This window comes from Protopterus annectens, chromosome 1.part1 (genome assembly GCF_019279795.1).
Source record: "Protopterus annectens isolate FY-2018-M chromosome 1.part1, PAN1.0, whole genome shotgun sequence".
NCBI classification, from domain to species: Eukaryota; Metazoa; Chordata; order Ceratodontiformes; family Protopteridae; genus Protopterus; species Protopterus annectens.
In genome coordinates this window covers 648,349,167-648,370,162 of record NC_056726.1, presented here as the reverse complement: position 1 = coordinate 648,370,162, position 20,996 = coordinate 648,349,167, and the positions used below count along the sequence as shown (strand labels likewise).

General features: G+C 40.2%; 1 protein-coding gene across 1 annotated transcript in view; it reads right to left on the bottom strand.

Annotated features, from left to right (window-relative positions):
* FANCG (FA complementation group G) overlaps positions 1–20,996 on the bottom strand; it is a 1,917,581-nt gene that overhangs the window by 1,755,143 nt on the left and 141,442 nt on the right. The window contains exon 2 of the mRNA XM_044077386.1: positions 4,286–4,376. Coding sequence (XP_043933321.1) covers positions 4,286–4,376 — 91 coding nt within the window. The remainder of the gene's footprint in view (positions 1–4,285; positions 4,377–20,996) is intronic.

Here is a 20,996-nt window from a genome sequence, read left to right as displayed (position 1 = left end):
TCCAGCACCCTCTCTGTGAAACGAGTGCTTCATGTCCCTGCTCCATACAGCTGATGCATACACACCTAGGAAAGGCTGGCACAGATATGCTCCCTTCTGCCCAGGGTGGGAGGTTGGCATAATGGTTAAGGTGTTTACCTTACAGACACAAGGTGCAGGGTTTGATTTTCACATGAAGTAAATGGCTAGGCTTAAAATGGCCCACAAGGGCAGTTAGCTTAGTACTAATCTATGAACTTATGACCATACGATAGTTACACTGCCACCAGACACCCCAAAGCCAGATACCCTAAAGGCTCTTGCAAGGGTAGCCAATTAAACCAAGTTAAATTAATATTAATACAAATGGTAAAGTTGACTAAACAGCTAGGCTTTCAGGAGTAGTGACAGTGTTAACAATAGATACAAGTACTCTCAAAGTTTAAAATATTCTCTAAAGGACTAGCCACAATGAAATATTTAAATATATTTAATAATAAAACAACATGAAAATACTAAATATATATTTATATTAAACACCAGAGTTTCGGCCACAAGAAATATTAAAAATAAAAGGAGGACAGTTCACACAGTTATAGAAAATCAATAAAACAGAAAAACAATACTTAACTAATCTCACTACATTTTCCTGATTATCTAAAAAATTAGTGTTCCCTGGTTACTTACTAGAACAAGGCAAGATGAAGTAGGTGAGAGATCCTTCTTTGCCAGGTTACAAAACGACTGCCATGAGACAGAGCAAGTTAAACATTATTTTTAATGATGGACTACAGAAAAACATCCCGTGCATCTGGTCATCTGGTTTCAGGTTCTCATGCAACCCCTTTGCTAGAAACTGCCAGTATTTAGCACCTGTGTGTCAATAATACACACACAGGGAGACTTGCTAAGATATGCTGTTGATCCTGGAAGTCATAAAATAATTTCACACCTCTACCCTTCCACAGTAGCAATTAGTTCACCCCAATGACAATGCAGAAAGCTTCTTCATACAGACGTTTTGTCTCTGGCTGCATTGAGAACTACAAGATAACATCTTTATGGAATAGGCCCGGTAATTTAATTTCTTACTATTTTCTAAGGTCAGGCGGATTGAAATTAACCTCTTCTCTTCCAGTATCCTCTGTTAAAACATATACATTTAAACAGTTACACTAATACATGTATTTTTCTTCTGTCCAGCAGGGCACACTGTTGGTACATTTTTAACAAAGCAGCTTTACAAATACATTTTTCAACACAAGCATCTGTACAAATAAGTTTGATAAACAAATGACATATACTTCTTTACAAAATTCCAGCTAGCTGTTCTGGCATATGTTACAGATCCACTGCCCCACTTCTCCTGGAGTAGCTGGCAATACCTCACATCGTCACACTTTCTTCTTTTAGAAATGGCAAGGGGCAACTACCAGAAGCTTCTTCACAGGATGCAGCTACTCACATCCGAACAGGGATATCTGCTACTCTAATCAATTTCAGCTGACTGCCTGGATGATAGGGTCTTAATTCCCTTTATGCACCTGTTTATTGAAGACATGAAGCTGATACTAATGGAAGCAAGAAAGCCTGCTACTAGAAAACTGTACATTAGCAAATGGAAAAGATTTTCTAGTCAGTACCAATAACATAATCAGCATCTATTCACTTACTGTTCTTTGGCCTTTGTTACTGCTCCATCAAGGTTCACTTATTGGCCATTTCAGCAAGTCTGTCCATGCAGCCTCCTCTTTCAATGTATTCTGATGTCAAAATGTTTTTAAAAGGGGTTTTTCATAAGGTCTCTAAGAAAATCAGTAGCTCCACCTTGAGATCTTAATTTTGTGTTAGAGGAGCTAACACTTGCTCCATTTGAGACAGCTCATCTGGTTGACTTGAGGTTCTTAATACGGAAAACTGTTTTACTGACTGCTCTAACGTCTGCAAAGAGTATCCGAGTTGCAAGCTCTTATGGTGAGTCAACCCCAACTAATTTTCCAAAAAGGTAGGGTTTCTTTGAGAACTAGTCTTCTTTATGCCTAAAGTGGTATCCAAGTTTACTTTAAGCCAAACTATCTCCTTTTTTTCTTTTCTGAACCTAAAATGAGAGAAAAAAAAGCATACTCCATACCTTGGACGTCCACAGATAAAGATTTTATTTTGTCAAGATAGTACCTCAGTCAAGATCTTTGGATCAGTTGTTAATTGCTTGTGAAGGTAAGAAGAAACAACCTGCGTCAAAGCAGACTTATGCCCAAATGGTTGTTTCAAGCCATTACCTTTTGTCATTCTCACCCCAACAAAGGTATCCCAACGCAGGGTCAAGGCTTGATCTACCAGAGCCTTAGTTTCTTCTATGGCTTTTTGGAAAGGGATGGATTCTAGAAGTATTTTAGAAGCAGTGACTTGTTCCTTCGTGCATACTTTTACAAAGCAAGTAATATGGAACCCAAGTGTAAAAATCCAAAAACGAAACAAAAAAAAAACACTTGGAGGAAATAAGGCTGCAGCTTTAAGTTCGAAGAAATTTATTGAGGAACACAGAAAAAGCTAACGCATTAACACTCCACACTGAGTTTTCGATTCACGTTGGCTTCATCAGACAATAATAAGTCATCTGTGCTAGTCATATAAATACTAAAAAATCTTGCCAATCAAGCAATTAATTAGTCAATTAATCAATTACCACTATTTGCAAGGAGCCAGCATGAGAGATTGAAATTCATAAAAACAACTTTTTGCGAACCTTAACTCTCTTAAAAAAATTTTTCATACTAACCAAATCAATTTATTGATAATAAAAATATAAATATATCTATTAATGCCATAAGATAATACAAACTAGTAAACTAAAATGAAATAAAAATATATATGTGTTAAAAAATTCGTATCAAAAGTTGTACCTTGGCGCCATCTAGTGGAAAAACCTTAATAAAAACAACTTTTGATACGAATTTTTTAACACATATATATTTTTATTTCATTTTAGTTTACTAGTTTGTATTATCTTATGGCATTAATAGATATATTTATATTTTTATTATCAATAAATTGATTTGGTTAGTATGAAAAAATTTTTTTAAGAGAGTTAAGGTTCGCAAAAAGTTGTTTTTATGAATTTCAATCTCTCATGCTGGCTCCATGCAAATAGTGGTAATTGATTAATTGACTAATTAATTGCTTGATTGGCAAGATTTTTTAGTATTTATATGACTAGCACAGATGACTTATTATTGTCTGATGAAGCCAACGTGAATCGAAAACGCAGTGTGGAGTGTTAATGCGTTAGCTTTTTCTGTGTTCCTCAATAAATTTCTTTGAACTTGAAGCTGCAGCCTTATTTCCTCCAAGTGTTTTTTTTTTTGGTTTTATACTTTTACAAAGCACTACAAGCGTCATTGCTTCTCTAGGTCTAGATCAGTCTTTGCTAGGACCATTCTCCAGAGGCTCCTGAACCCTTCCCCTTCCATCTCCCAAATGTAATAAGCTATGGTAATCTACCCATATAGCCAAGGCCACTGCAGCAGTTATCAATATGTTGAACATAGCACCGCTGTGTAAGTAATCTTACCATAACTGTAGATACATGAATGATAAGTGCTGTTGCTGGCACTGCCTCCCTCCAGCCTCCTTTTGTTTTGATTATGCCAGGGTGTGTATATATGTTTTACTCCTAATTATGTCCTCTTAGAGCTCAGTGGTCTTCTCTCAGTTGGCATGAAAGCTCTGAAGGGCTTAGCACTCAAATCTGTGTTTTAGGCAGCTGAACTTGAGCTACTTAACAGTTTGAGCACTTGGAAGGTGCTCTGAAACTTTGGGAGCTTGCCGGCTCTTGTATCCTTAGCAGGATATAACTCCTATAGCTATGGCTACTGCAACAGTGATCAACATAATAGTAGATGTTTGAATAAGTTTACTTACACAGCTGTATTTAAATATATATATATATATATCTTTGTTTGCCTGGAAAGTCCAACTGGAATAAAACCCTTTTAAACACCAGTTTTGGCATATGCATGAAATACAGTTGTACAATATCAAAGGAAATACAGACTACAGATAAATGTAAATATTTGATAGAAAAAAAAATGCAATAGTTTACATAAACATCATTTGCATAGTCCAATAAGGCTATAGAGCATATCCAGGCAGTGATATAGGGCTGGCTGCAGGCATAAATCTGTCATAAGACACAGAAAGGTACTGGACAGCATGAATTCCATGCTTGCTCCCATGTATGACTCTGCTCAACAGTCTAAATCCTAACCTTGTCTACTAGACTACTTAATAAAATTCTTGAACATACCTTGTATTTTCAGTAGTAGTTTGGAGAGAGACAAATGACATGACTGTAAAGTGTTTTGCAATGGACTGCTAGTATTAGCAGAAACAGCAACCTAAAAAATAAATAAAAAATAACTAGATTAGAACGCTTAACAAAACTGTGAGTAAACATGTGCATTGCTAAACAAAGTACACAGTAAGACCTTGCATGCTCACACCTGCTTCTATATGTGATCCATCTGTCAAGTTTCTCTTCTAAAAAGACCTCCTTTGAACGACTGTATCACTTGCTATTTAGAGGATGATTCATGAATTTATCACAACAGAGAAGAGCTGCCTTTCCATCAAGCATAGGCATTCAGCATTTGTAGCTGCAGCCTATGTTTTATATCAATTTATAACTAAATGTTTGACTTCTTTCCGGTAAAGTAAAAACAAGTAAAGTGTGTCTTTCTTCATTCTTCTATGTTCTACACACAGCAGGCAGTGCTCAAAGCAAAAGGTCACCGCATATATTTCAGCCTGCCCCCCAAGCATCTGAGCAGTTCTCCTCCTCCTCCTCTGTACACTGTCCACCACATTAAAGCTCCTTTTCCCAGTATGGCCGCAAGAAATGGGCAGAGTTTTCCAGATGTGACCTTACTACTGGTCTGTGCAACAAAAGGATGACCACTATATCTCAAGTTCACTTCACTAAATGTGCATTCCAACATTTTTCTTGCCTCAGCCACTACCCTATAACATTGATCTGCATAATTCATCCTAGAAATAATTATAAACCTTAGATGCTTTTTCTTCCCAGCCATCCCATAGCTACCTCACCTACAATGCACATTTTCCTTCAAGTTTCATCACCATATAATACTTTCTTCTTTTACTCTAATCTCTAGCTACCACTTTTCTGTTACTCCAAAAGCCACTTAGCATGGTTCAGTGAACACAAAGCTCTATCACTTCAATCTTAAATGTCATCTTGTTCCATACCTCTCAACCTCAGAGTAAAAAATCTGCTCAAAGCCTAAAATGATGGGGGGACAAATAGGGACAGATTTTAAATATTGCTCTTACAAACTTAGAAAGCTGATAGAATAATAGGTTTTGCATTAGCATGGATTTTCTGAAGGATGTAGAGTCTTAAACTCAAATGTTTGTCATTACTTAATGATTTCAATCCTCAGCTGTTTGCCAGAAAAGTACAGATTTTAGGAGGAACACACCAAAAATATGAGGCAAAAATCTGGACATTCTGTGAAAATCTGTACAGCTGAAAGCTATGTCTTGCTCTCCAATCCTTGTATGACATCTAACACAAATATACTCAAGTCGATTTGTTCTGGCACTGAATTCACTGGCACCCAAGTGGTGGTCATGGCTATCTTTTTTGCATGCAAGTGTCCTCAAAAGTACCACTCTACTTCCAGTCAGTTAGCCCATTTTCTATCATACTCTCCATTATGGGTACCACATCACTATCTTTTCAACTTCCCTGATTATACTTTGTAATGATGTCAAAGTTCTTCATGAAATCTAGGTAAATTGCATTTAATGGATTTTCCTGGCTCACTTCTGTGGTGATACAAACACAGAATCAAGAGAAGATGGCAAAACTTCTGCAGCCTAAAGTCAAAGTCAAGCTGTTGACCAAGTGTTAGAACATCTGCATTTAGGAACTCCACAGGTGTCCCATGCGGAATTGTTCCAGGACTTTCCCCTGGAAGGGAAGTAGAACTTAACAGGCCTGTACTGCTTGGCTCTTCTCTAGACCTACCTTTCTTAAAAAATACTACCCCTGCCATCATCCAGTCCTGGGGCACATTTCTGGCTTCTTGAGAATGACTAATTTAGCCAACGGTTTCTCAAAGCTCTACATTCATCTTTAAGTAAAGACTTAAGCCGAACCATTTCTTACATCTTATACCCTAAGTAACAAAAGCTCTATTTCTTCCATGGCCCCTCCCCCACCTAGTCATTTGTCTTCATCCATCCCCATCACAACTTCCCCTATGGGCTCCCTGCCTTTGTGTTTTGCTGTTTATACTGAAGCAAAAGACTTATTCAGCATTTTCACCTCATCTCCAAGCTTCTTCTTCTTTGTCTCCCTTCCCCTATCTTTCTAGTACACCAGTATCCAGCTAAATCCTCTCACAATCCCGATATATTAAAAATGGTAACTCTGCCCATAATTCATTCCTCTAGCAACTTGTTTCTCACGGTCAACTTTGGCCTGCTAACTTTTTGCTGTTTTTCTTTGCTTACCTTATTTTTCTACCTCCTCTCCATTTTCTTCTATAGCTTCTTCTCTTCCCCTAAACCTTCCCTAACTTCCCCTTTACCCAGGTTGCTTGCCCGATTTTCCTAGATTTTGTTCTCCTGACAGTAAAAATGATTCCCCTCCTACTCCATCCTTGATGCACTGTCCATACAGCCTTGCCAATGTCATCTGCTACCATGTTTCCTGCTGTGCCTTTAGCATGCTCAAGTCTAAAGTAGCGTTCAAACATCAACACACATACAGACTTGTACAGAGATGACAGACATCACACTTGATGGCAATCGCATGCAGCCTAGCACAAGCGCTGGAAACCAATAGCAGCAAACCACAAAGCTCTTGGTTAAAAATGGACTAAGATATGCTTTTCAAAATGGCTGTCTGTGAGTAGCACAAGTATTATGTTCTACTTACATCTACTTAAGTTCAACTCACTCACTAAAGACTACCTGAACACATTTCCAGAGTTCCCCCATCAAGATGTTCCATAATCGCATCCCATTTTTCTTTTTAACGGCAGCTCTGCTCTACCTTCATCTTCAGATTCTAGTTATTCCTTTGGGGATCTTTCAAGATGCAGGAACAAAATGAATACCAAACTATTAAACAGAAGTCTGCCTCTCCTACAACTCCCGATCACAAAGTTAAACTGAACAAATTAAAATCTTTTTTTTTCTTGACAAGTCACAACAGCAGAAATCACAACTGCAGTCACTCCTGGATTTGAAAGAAACCTTGTCACTGTTCTTATCCTAATAAAAGAGTTACATTATACACAAATGTTATAACATCAATCCTTACATATGTTTAAAAAAATATGAATAAACTGGAAATGATAATCACTAGTTTAGAGGATAATACAAATTTCACATTTATAAAGGTGGAAAGCAATGTAAAATAAGTGTCACAACGTAAGGCAAGTTTCTAGATCTTGAATAAAGAGCAAGTATAGATAACATTATAATTCCAATCTCTTTGAGCAGGCTGATTCATTAAATTTAATAGAAACAGTTTGTGATTGATTTTACTCATCGCAGCCTCAACCAAAGACACGGGATCACTGATAACTGGGCAATTATATCATATTCTTAATGATTTACATCTACTGCCATCTACTACTATCCCAAGAAAAACCTACAGGAAAGCTCCTTAATTTTCAAGATATTTCTGCTATTCTTGGACCATAGAAATCTAAAAAGGAATTTCGGTGGAACTTAACAAACTAAGGATATTCCAAGACATTCTATCAAAAAAAAAAAAAAAAAATGAAGCAGAACCAGCAAAGACCGATTGTGCTGCTCAAGTAAAACGTATTTGGGCTGAAAGATTTTAAGGTCAATACCAATTGGGTTTACAAAATGTAGTCACTTTTTTCCTTAATAATATTATGCATCTTAATTTCTTCATTAACTCCAGAATGGAAAGTACATTAGTGTATACAAACTCGCCATAAAAGTAGATTTTTTTTTCAATAGCCAAAGCACTGCGAATATGTTTCCGGTTGGGATCATCTCACACTTCAATTTTTTGTCAGAAAAAGTACGTTATTCTTTTAAATAAAAGTCTCTGCAGGGGCACTCATGCCATTTTGAACACCTGTGACAAAATAATTTTGCTCAAAAAGTAGAGTTCTATAAGCAGACTTACCATAAAAGTAGATGTTTGAATGACCACTGCACTACCCTAAACTACACAAGTTAAACTATGCAAAGGACATAACAGTTGGTCAGCTGCCACAGCTTCAGGGCACCTTTCACAAGCCAAAACCATTAGTCAGCTTGAGCTGAACTGCCTAAAAAAGTTAAGTTTCAACACAAAGCCCTTCAGATCGCTTATGCCAACAGAGACAGAGCGAGGCTTAAGCCCAAAGGAGGATAATATAGGAAAATATTAACAATAAAATGGCCATACCCTGGCAGAAAAACATACAAAAAAAAAACAAGGAGGATGGAGAGAGGGAGCTACTGCAGCAGAGATCAGTGAAAAAAAATCGACTATTCTGGTAAGTTTACTTACAACTGTACTATGTTCTTCATTTGGTCACCGCTGCAGTAGCCTCTGCTATATGGGTAGATTACCATAGTTTGAATAGAGTGGGTATGAGGAAGAATGAGGGCCCAGGAGCCGCTGGAGAATGGTCCTAGCAAAGCCTGTCTTAGACTTGGTGAAGGAATCTAGTTTATAGTGCTTTAGAAAAGCATGCACAGAGTACCACATTGCTGCTTCTAAAATACGTCTAGAATCAAACACTTTCCAAAAAAACACAAAAGAAGCCAAGATCTCACCTGGAATCTTTTTTTTTGTCCTGGGTGTATCAAAAAGTAATAGCATGAGACAACCATATGGAAATGGTCTATTCTTTCTTCTTACCCTCACAAGAAATTAAGTGAACAGAAGTTCTAAAATATTGTGTTCTGTCAAGATAGTGCCAGAGTTGTCTGTGGACATCAAAGGTATGAAGTTACCTTTCTCCCTCATTTTTAGGGTCTGGAAAGAAAATAGGGAGATGGACAGCTTGCCTTAAAGTAAACCAAGATACCATTTTGGGCATAAAAGAAGGTTTGGTTTTCAAATAAATCCTATCCTTATGAAAAATTATATATGGTTGACCCACCATAAGAGCTTGCAACTCTGATTCTCTTCTTGCAGAGGTCAGAGCAATGAGCAAGACTGTTTTCCATATTGAAAACTTCAAGTCAGCCTAATGAGCTGGCACGGATGAATCAAGAGTTAGTTTTTCTAACACGAGTTTAGTACCCGAAGGAGGAGCCACCTGTTTTCTATGAGGCTTCTTGTGCAACACCCCTTTCAAAAACATTTTCCAATGAGATTGCATCGAAAGAGGGGGAATCACTGGGCAGGCATGTTTAAATAGTCAACAAATGAACCTTGATCATGGAGTAATATAGGTCATTGGATAGTAACTCACAGAAATAATGTAAAAACAGGGAACTGCGATCTCTGAATGGGTGCTTGTTTTCTGGTGGCACCAACTAGAAAATCTTTTCCTTGCTGCTATACGATTTTCAAGTAGCAGGCCTCCTTGCCTTAATGCCTGCCACACGTCCTCAGAAAAAGGTGCCTAAAATATATTAAGATTTTATCATCCAGGCACTCAGCTGTAGTTGTTTGAGGTCAGGATGAATCAAACACCCCTGGTTTTGTGTGAGTAAATCCAGTCTGTAAGGAAATTTGTGGTACTTGCTACTGACCATTTCCAGAACACAGACCCATGTTGCCTGGGCCAAAAAGGTCTCCGTCCACTCCTGCGGCTTTTTTGGAAAGAGGTAGACTCTAGAAAAATACTAGAGGCAGCAGCTGCAATAGTGATCTAATCCTGAGCACAGTACCATAACAGTAGATGTTGAAATAGGTCACTTCTATAGTAGCCACTCCTTCCATTCCCCAGTTTTTTGCTACTTTTTTTTACTTGTATGGTACCTACTGAGCAGAGATCTAGGCCCATTACTCTGGGGGGAAAAGCTTTAAAGTTTTGGTGCATGGCAGTGGCTAGGGCGCATGTAAGGTGCCATAAAGCTTTCAAAGCTGGCCAGCTGCTCCAGTCCTTGGCTGGACATTTCATATGGCATAGAATACTGCAGTGATCATTAACAATACTTGAAGTGCTAAAAGACTGGCTACTTTGTCAATATTTAACTGGCGCATTATTCATACAGTGTTCCACTTTCAAGTTTAACTGTAATAAAAATCTCTTGAGTTGTTTAGCATGTGCAATTTTTATAAACTTCCCACATACAATTTTTAAAAACTGCATTGTATTATATTAAAATTTATTTTCTGCTATCTTTTCTAAATCAATAGTGTTAACTGAAAATTTCAAGATGAATAAAGAAACACATTTTTTAGAATTTGTTTTCCTTTAGTGAATAACTACAATTTCAGTGTCTTGGTCAAAAACAAAGCCATTCTGAACCATGAATACACAAGTTAACACTACTTGCCCAATCACAGCTGCAGCTGATTTTTCTTGCAGAATAATAATTAATTTATCTTGCACTGTGATTTCAAATGCATTCTAAACACATTACATTAATTCCTTAAAGTGTTAGCTCCTGTTGATTTAATATAGGATGCTTTAATGGTCTGATAATTTAATTTTACTGGCCTGAATGTCATGTCATTTTAACTTCTCATCTTTCTAACAGTAATAACATTACCCTTACTCAGGGTCTCCCTTACGTTTACATCTTCACAAATTAATGGATACCTTTTATTAACAAAGTAACTATGTTCTGTATATAGCAAAATGTCAGAATCTGGAGGCAATTTGCATAGCATTTTATTTACTGGGCATGCACAAGTTTTTAGCAGCCTGTATTCCTTCATAAGTGTCTTATTCCTTCAAAGGGGGCTCTTAGCCAGTGATATAAATTATACAATACAAAGTGAATAAAGTGCATAACATGACTATCTACTTTCGATTTAGTCAAAATGGGGATAGCTTTCTTGTCTTGGGTGATAAGAGATAAAGTCTGCAAACATGCACTGTACAAACACACACACACAAATGCATGGATCTTGCCATACCCAACAGAACCAAGATGTTCTCCTCCAAAAAAAAAAAGGAAGCCAATCTGGTGGTCCCCTGCCATAAACAAACTCTACAATAGAAGGAGGAAACTGATGTGGAATAAGGTGAAGTCCCAAGACTGAAAAAACTCCCTTATCAGCCTCAACAAAAAGTTGAGATCCCTCATCAAATCCTCTAAAGCTAGCTATGAAAACACAATTGCAGCAGATAGTAAAGACAACCACAAGGCCTTCTATAGTTAAGTAAAGAATATCCACGGCAATACCCAGATTTGTTCTGAGCTACTGTACAATGGTACCTCCTATACAGAGCAAACAGATATAGCCAATATATTGGCTGACAGATTCAGTGCCAACTTTAATCCTCTCTCCCTGCCGAAGGGAACATTCACAATACCAGTAGATTGCCAGCCACCCAGTATTACTGCTGCACAGGTTAAAACAGCACTGTCCAAGGCCAAGAATACAGCTTCTGTGGGACCTGACAATATCTCTGGCTGTGTTCTACATGAACTATAGAGTGAACTGGCACCTTACCTATGTGCCCTGTTCAATCACAGCCTCACCTCAGGCTTTTTCCCTACCGAATGGCGCACTGCTACAGTCATCCCTCTCCACAAAGGAAGAGCAACTACAGACCCTGGGAACCATCGCCCCATTAGCCCGACGAGTCTGAAATGCAAAGCTATGGAACGCATCATCATGGACCTAATAAACAAGGATATAGGGAATCTCCAAACTCTGGATCCCACACAGTTTGGTTTTGCGAAGGGTAGACCATGCTTGCTCAACTTGGTCAATTTCTTTGAGTCAGTCACCAGAGCTGTGGATGAAGGCAAGGTGATCTGGCCAAGGCCTTTGATACCATTCCCCATTCAGGAATCATAGAAAAACTCATTAAGCTAGGCATCAACCCCTACATCACTAAGTGGGTTGCAAACTGGCTCACAGGTAGAAGCCACAGTGTGAAAGTAGTTAACTCCAAGTCAAACTGCTGACCAGTCACGAGTGGAGTCCCACAGGGTTCGGCCCTGGGTCCTCTCCTGTTTGGTATCTACTTCTCTGAAGTCCAGGCCAACAGGAAGGGACACTGGCTGACAAAGTTCGCATACGATTGCAAGTTGGGAGCTATTATTAAGTCCCCAAGTGATGTTGACATCCTACAGAAAGGCCTCACTGAGACCAACAACTGGTGTCAGAACCATGGCCTTAAGCTCAATGCCAAAAAATGTGTCATCATCCCCTTTGGGAAAAACCTGGTTCCCATGAATTACCACATCTATGGTAGTCCACTGAACACAGAAAGCGGTACAAGAGATCTGGGAACACAGGTTGACAGCAACTGCTCTTTTGAAAGTTCTTCTATGTGGCACACCTCATTACTAAGGGTTTTGTATCCAGGAAGAATGAGGTCATTGTCTTCCTCTACTCTTCCCTCATTAGGCCAATCATGGAGTACAATGCCCCATTTGGCATGTACCTCACTAAACATCTGCAACAACTGGAGAGGCTGCAAAAGTACCTCACAAAGGATCCTAGGCCTTAAACATTTGTCCTATATGGACAGACTAAAATAAACTCCAACTATTCTGTGTCTCATATCTCCTAATTAGAGGCGATCTCTGCTTTAATTACAAAGCCATGTCTGACCCAGCTCTGTTAAAAATACTACATTTAAAGAAATCCCAATCCCTCCGGACCACACACTACAGAGACCTCAACCTCATTACCACAATCAAGAGAACATGCTGGAGGGACAGGTTCATAGCCCAGAGACTGCCCATGCTATGAAATAGACTTCCCATACATGTCAAGCAGAGCACCTCATTGGCCCTCTTCAAGAAAAATCTTGATGAGTGGATGGAAAATAGAAAATTCACCCCAGGGATCACTCCAGTGGCTTTACTCGACAGAGGCACTGGGAACTAAAGGCAGGTGGCACGATGCCAGGGTAATCCTATGGGCTAGGCTTGTAAAGGCTCCAGGGCCATTAGCCTAGTACACAACTATGAACCTATGACCATCAGTTACTTGACTATTATATTTACTGTCCAAACTCCAAAAACACTGAAATTCGGACCAAACCGAAAAACTGAATAATGTAATCCAAAAAACAGCGAAAAGTAGAGTTGTCCACAATTGAGGCAATAATGACTAGCGCTTTCTTCCACTTTTTCTGAAGAAGTTCACGAAAAATAAAAGTGGAAGAAAGCGCTAGTCATTATTGCCTCTATTGTGGACAACTCTACTTTTCGCTGTTTTTTGGATTACATTATTGACTATTATATTTGTTTTATATTTCTCTATAAGTAATAACAACCAGCAGTTACTGTTCTACAAAGGTCAATATATTCTCAATAACAGGATTTTACATGGTGGAACTTGCAAGTCCACAGGGTTAATATGACAGAAAACTGTTCACAGGGTTAATATGACAGAAAATTGTTAAATGATAATTAACAAACTTAAAATAAGGCCACAATAATGACGCCTTACTTCAAGATGGATATTAATTTATCAAACTCACTGATTTAGCAGGAGTTGATTTTTGAGTAATGTATTTAAAATAGAATGAGAAGAAACTGGAGTCTGTTGCCCATACTTTGTTATATTCAGCAGATACTCTGCCAAGTTGAAGGTGGGGAGGGGGTGCCAAGGAGTTTGCACTACTTAAACAATTGTTGCCTCTTTGAAAGTGTGCATGCCTATTCTTATCTGCATCTCACTGCATCTGAGAGTTTGTCAGAACATAGCAGTTGGTTAACAGCCTGTAAAAATGATTTTTCTGTTCCACATTCATTAAGCAACTGGAAGCCTGTGCAGTGATACTGAAAATCAGAGAGGGGTGTTTTTTCTATCAGATGCAACTGCTCACCTCACAGTGCTGTTTTGTTGCCACATGACCTTACATAACTTCCTAGTAAGAAAGCTTCACATCATTCATATTAGTGGTGGGTAAGTCAGCATTGGCTCGAGTAGAAGCTTGGACTCGGGTTCTAAAAGTTTAAAGAGATGGGAACCAACTGAGATAGTTAACTACCTCCTTTTTGTTTTCTTTTTTGTTAAATTACTGATTCAGACTGGACTCATGGTTGTAAATACCTTCTGTTATATCTGATCTGTTTATTTGAAAACTATGGCTGGCTGAAGCTTCCTCGGGGGACAGAAACTCAGTGCTCTCAGAAGGATAATTTAAATGCCTAGTCTGCCATAAGAGCAAATTATTGTTTTAGTTTTTTTTAGTCGAGAGAAGCAACACTGGATTATTTATTCTTTTAAAGGATCAGTATCTTGCTTTACTGGACGGATTTGTTGGAGTTTTTACATGCAACTGGGTACTTGAGATGTGTTTTTCTGACCAGACTAAAGAAACCTGCTCTCAATCATGGGAAAGGATAGAAAGAAAGTACAGTTTTGTACCTACCATAAATGTAGATGTTCGAGTGTATTCACTGCTGCAGTCATTACACTTGGGTTATCCTGCCGTCAGGCGGTCCCGCAGTCGGCCAGAGTTCCAAAGTCTTGGTCTGGCATCGGTTGTCATCGCTTCTTCCCTGACATCAGTGCGCCAGGGGTATAAAAGATGCAGCCGACGCCATTTTCTTCAGTTTTTCTTGCCCCAGATGTCAGGTGCCCCCAAATAGGTAGGCAATAAATATTGCTAGTAAAAACATACATAAAAAATAAAAACAATACCTTCAGCTACAAGCAAATACACCACATAGGTTGCATAGGACAGAAAGGTATAGATAAGTCCCAGCTAAGACAGTGGGGTTGGAGGGAGGGTAACCTGGACTGCAGCAGTGAATACACTCAAACATCTACATTTATGGTAGGTACAAAACTGTACTATGTTCATTGTGTTTCACTGCTGCAGTCATTACACTTGGGTTGAATCCCAAAGCTGAGGTTGGGTGGCTGGGTCTATAAAGGTTTTGGAGTGGCTATGAGGCCCTGCAGAACTGCAGTGGCAAAGCCTGCTCTGGATTTAGAGTAAAGAGGCAAGTGGTAATGCTTTGTAAAGGTGTGCACTGAACTCCAAGTTGCAGCTTCCAAAATTTCCTTGGTTGGTACTCCTCTGAGAAAGGCTGCTGAAGTGGCTGTTGCCCTGGTAGAATGTGGCCTAATGTTATTAGGCGCTGATTTTCCATGTTGTGTGCAGCAGAAACGGATACAGTGTCCTATCCACTTTGAAATAGTCTGCTTTGAGATAGCCTTTCCTTGTAATCCTGCAGCATATGCTACAAACAGTTGCTCAGTTTTCCTGAAAGCTTTTGTTTTGTCCAAGTAGAAGTGTAGCTGTGTATGTCCAAAAGTTTCTCCCCTTTATTCTGGGGATTTGGATAAAATGTTGGCAAATGAATGGTTTGGTTAAGAGCCACACTGGAAACCACCTTTGGCATAAAAGTAGGGTTTGTCCTTAAAGAAACCCTGTCTTGATGAAATATGATAAAAGGTTCCACTGCCATTAATGCCTGTAGCTCTTGAGACTCTTCATGCTGAAGTTATTGCCAGGGCAGAGCTGTTTTCCATGATAAAAATTTTAAATCAGCTGTATTGGCTGGCTCAAAAGGAGGTAAGGTTAGTTTTTCCAACACAAAGTTGAGGTCCCAAGTTGGTGTTGGTGCTCTCCGGGATGGTCTTATGTTTTTTGCCCCTCTGAGGTACTGCCTTAGCAATGGATGAGAGAAAATAGGAGGATCCGTGTTGTAATGAGCTGAAATGGCAGAGGTGTGGATCTTAATTGATGAAAAGGATAGGCCTTTGTCCAGCATCTCAGTTAAGTATTGTAAAATATGAGGAATATTTAGCATAAGTGAGTCTAAGCCTTGAGCTTGGTTCCAGGCGCAGAATCTCTTCCATTTTTCTGAATAGAATTTTCTGGTGCTGGGCCTCCTGGTCTCCAAAATGACATTCATAACAGCTTTAGACAGAAGCTTGGTCTGCTTGGCTAAGTTATCTGCCATGATGCTAGATTTAAAGTTCTGTGCTGGCTGTGCAGGATCTGATTGTTTTGCTGAGTCAGAAGGTGAGGAATTTGAGGTAAAATCCATGCTGGGCCTTGAGCCAAGTTCTTTAAGATTGGGTACCAGTGCTGGCGTGGCCAGTCTGGGGCAATCAGGATCATTTTTGGCCTCTCTTGTCTGACTTTTAGGAGTACCTTGGGGAGGAGAGGTATTGGTGGAAAGGCATAAACTTTCAGGGAATTCCAGCTGAATGAGAGAGCATCCACTTTCCATGCTTGTGTGTGGTAAGTCCTTGTGCAGAATTTCTGTAGTTGGCAGTTCAGAGGGGTGGCAAAAAGATCTCATGTGTGGGCACCCCCATTTTCGTGTTATGTTGAAAACTCGTGGATTTCATTTCCACTTGTGAGGATCCATGATGTTTCTGCTCAAGTCGTCTGCCAGAGTATTTTTCTTTCCTGGCAGGAATTGTGATTGCAGATGAACTTGATATGTCAGTGCTGTGTTCCATAAAGTCATGGCTTGTCTGCAGAGGGGATATGAATGTGTGCCCCCTTGCTTGTTTATGTACCACATAACTGTGGTGTTGTCCGTCTTTAGTAATAGCTGTCCTGGATGCAGTAGGTCCTTGAAAGCTGTCAGGGCATTTTGTACAGCTAGCATCTCTTTTTGATTGATGTGAAGATGCATTTGGTCTGCGGCCCACTTGTCCTGGATACATTTTCCTGCCATGTTGCTCCCCAGGTGTAATCCGATGCATCTGTTGTTAGAGTCTGCCTGGCTGTGGGCAAAGTGAAAGGCTGTCCCTTGTTGTGGTGACATGACTGTGCCCACCATCGAAACTCCTGTTGTAGGCAGGGAATAAGTGGTATTATTGCTTCCAAACTGTGACAATGTTGAGTCCAAACACTTTTTAGATACCATTGTAACTTCCTCATATGCAGTCTGGCATATGGTATTAGTAGTATGTAGGACGCCATGAAGCCCAAGGCCTGCAGAATTTTGCTTACAGGGAGTTTGGTTTTTGTTGCCATCAATTGAAAATACTGAGTCAGTTGCCTTTGCTTGTCTGGTGTGAGATAAGCCATCTGGGCAGTTGTATTTAAGCTTGCACCCAGGAATATTATCTCTTGTGAGGGCACTAGTTTTGACTTCTTTTCGTTTATTGTGTACCCTAGGCCCATTATTAATTTCTTTACAAATGCCAGGTGTTTTAGTAGAATGTCCTTGCTCTCTGCTTGAATAAGGCAGTCGTCCAAGTAGGGATATATTTGAATTCCTTTTTGTCTGCAAAATGCAATTACTGGTGCCAGGCATTTTGTGAAGTCCCTGGGCGCAGTAGATAAGCCAAAGGGCAGTGCAGAGAATTGGTAATGCATTGTGCCAGCTATGAATCTGAGGTATCTTCTGCAATTTTGTCTGATTGGGACATGCAGGTATGCCTCTGAGGTCCAAAGTAACAAGCCAAGCCTTTTTGCCCAGCATGGGAAGAAGCTGCTGTAGTGTCAACATTTTGAATTTTGGAACATCCAGGTAAGTATTTAGAATAGATAGGTCCAGTATGGGTCTCCAGGCTTTGTCTTTTCTGGGGACCAAGAAAAGTCTTGAGTAAAATCCTTATCCTTGCTCCTGTTGTGGCACTTTTTGAATATTTCTCATGTCCATGAGGGCTGTAATTTGTTTTTGTGCCTCTGCCCATTGATTTTGTGGCAGGTCTGGCATTCCTTTTGACCTTGGTAGAGTGTGAAAGTGGAACCTGTATCCTTGAGACACAATATTCAGTACCCATTTGTCTTGGGTGATTATATGCCAATTTTGTGTGAAAAGTGCTAGTTTTCCCCCTAAGGGAGCTGCCAAAAGGTAAGTGCTTGGCATTTGAAAGGGGAAGTCATTGGGACTGCTTCCTATAAGGTTGTGACTTGTCTTCTCCTCCTTTTGGGGTTGAAGCACCCCACTGCCGTTGTCTGTAAGATCCTTGGGCTGAGATATGCCTCTTGGGTGTCTATATCTGCCTCTTTGTGGTCTGTCTGACACTGGAAAGGACCAATTTTTAGAAGGCCAATTTCTGCTAAATCTAGGTGGCTGTACCTGTAAGAAATCCTTCACTGTTTGCATAGATTTTGCTTTATCCTCTATTTTCTTTAATACTTCTTCTGCCTTAACACCAAACAAGATATCATGTTGTAAAGGAGCATCTAATAATTTTGCCTTGACATGATCAGGTAAACTTTGTTCTTCTAACCAAGCATACCTTCGAATCACAGATCCTGTAACTGCGGCTCTACAAGACGCCTCTAATGAATCAAAACCACATTGCAGAGTATGTTTTCCCACTTGTTCAGCTGCATGCAATAAATTTTGCATTTCCTTATAGTCAGGGCCTTCTGAGCTTGTAAGCATTCTCTGTTTTAACTGAGACATTAAATATTGTTGGTATTTAAGCATGTGGAACTGGCAATTTAGAGCCCCTACTGCTAATGTTACAGAAGTGTAAACTTTCTTCCCCCATCTATCCAATGCTCTAGAATCCCTGTCAGAGGGAACTGATTTTTTTGCAGTGGAAGCCTTTACCCCTTTAGGACCCTGGGAAATGGTTTCTGGGTCAGCAGCAGGGTTTTTATAAAGGAATTTGTGAGAGTCAGGGACTCTATAGTACTTATCTGGCTTGACTGGAGCTGGGGGCAAAGAATCGGGGGATAAACTGGATTCAGAGAACACACCATCAACAATATCTAACACAGGCGGAATAGCAAGGGGCCTGTGCTGAGGCAATAAAAGAAAATCTCTGAGCCTTTTCTTGGATTCTGAGTAATCCTGGCTTTCCCAATGGAAATGTTCCCTCATGGTATGTAAAGTTTCCCCAAAAGAGTAATCCTCAGGAGGAGAGGCTGAAGGGATAGATTCTTCAGCATCAGAGTCCTCATAGGGGGGTAGAGAGTATCCCTGGTCTGAAGAGGAATTAGAGGACATGGAAACCTGATCAGAGGAATCATAGTCTGTATCCTGCATAGGCCTTTTATCAGGAGGGGGATGGGAACCCCTGATCAGAGTAATAAGGTCTTCGGCCACTTTGAGCATCTATTTCTTAGGCATGGAAGACTGTCCAGGAGAATGCTGTACTTGTTTCTTTGTCTTTAATGGTGTTTTAAATTTGGTTGTTGTTTTAATGGTAAGCTGTGAAGGTCTGAAAACACCCTCAGAAGCCGATGCCTGCTCAGCGGCTCCAGACCCATCTGAGGGATTAAGTTTCCATAGGCCCAATACCTTGAGTTTCCAGAGGCCTAGTTGTCTCCACGTGGGAGTCAGAGGCGGACTGTGGCTCTGAGGTAGCGGGTGTCAGGGGCTGCGAAAGCGCCTCACTGAGAACCGGCAACTGACCTAGAAGAGGCTTTGTTGTCGGTTTTGGACCTCGGATGCCTGTCCTTATCCTTGTCTCTGCGTTTTTTGTGAATTCCAATCGGCTGTTCCAACGGCATTGTATAATTGAACCTTCGGCCAAAGTAATACAAAGCAAAATCAAACAGACGTTTTATAGTGCGTTTGTTAAATCTAGCACAAACCCGACAACTAGTGACGTCGTGATCAGGGCCTAGGCATGGAATACAGTAAGAGTGAAAGTCCTTATGAGGTATTTGCTTCCCACAAGAAATACAATTATTAACTTTTTCTGACATTGGTCCGAGGCAAGAAAAAAGTTTCCCCAACTGGGTACTTAGCTTTATTGAAGACTTCGGTTCTGAAATTCGACTTTGAAAATTTCAGGAGTCAACCGACCGGCACTTGCAAACTGCTTTTGCTTCGGGCACTGCACGGCAAGAAAGACTGAAGAAAATGGCGTTGGCTGTATGTTTTATACCCCTCGCGCACTGACGTCAGGGAAGAAGCGATGACAACCGACGCCGGCCGGACCAAGACTTTGGAACTCTGGCCGACTGCGGGACAGCCTGACGGCAGGATAACCCAAGTGTAATGATTGCAGCAGTGAAACACGATGAACATCTACCAGTACCAAGTTACCATAGACAGGATTAATTTTTCCATTCTAGTTTCTGGATTGCAAAGTAATTAGTATTTATAAGAATGGACTGGAGTTTGTAGGGCAGTATAGGTGGATGAACTAAAAGGTGGGATCTGTCTTTTTCTTTTTAGCAGGAGACCAAGTAGAAATGGAGGGCATAAAGGCTAGGGATGATCAGTAATTGCTATAACTGGTGGGGGAGTGGGGATAGTGTACAGTGTCTGAGAGCTACAAGTTGAAACATCAGAGTGCATTTTTTTCACTTTTGTTACAGCCAAGTATCACAGAGGTATACAGGAGAGGGCTATATTTTTGGGGGACAGAGGTAGGGAAGCAAGGTATGTGTGACAAAGTACAGTTTTGTACCTACCATAAATGTAGATGTCCGAACTGGATAGCATCTGCAGTCATAACAACTGGGTTGTCCTGTCGTCAGGCAGCCCTTCAGTCGGCCGGATTCCAAAGTCCGGGTCCGGCTTCGGCTGATGTCGCACTTCACCCGACGTCATCTCTGTTGGTCTTCGGGTATAAAGGCATCAGCCGACGCCATTTTCCTCAGTGTTTCTTGCCCCAGATGCCAGTAGCCCTCTTGAAGGCTAAAATTTGGATAGATGCCAATGTTTCCAAAAGATAGAGGTAAACACAAAAATAAGCATGTATGTACATATATTCAAACAAATACACCATAAAAGACTCCCCCCCACCAGCTAGCTATTAGGAGGGTAAACACCCTTGGAGTACCACAGAGGGAAGGAGGGAGGGTAATCCTGACTGCAGATGCTATCCAGTTCGGACATCTACATTTATGGTAGGTACAAAACTGTACTATGTCCTTCATGGATGCATCTGCAGTCATAACAACTGGGTAGAATACCATAGCCAACTAGGGAGGAGGATAAAAGTAGATTATGGTGTGTTTAGGATCCCTTGC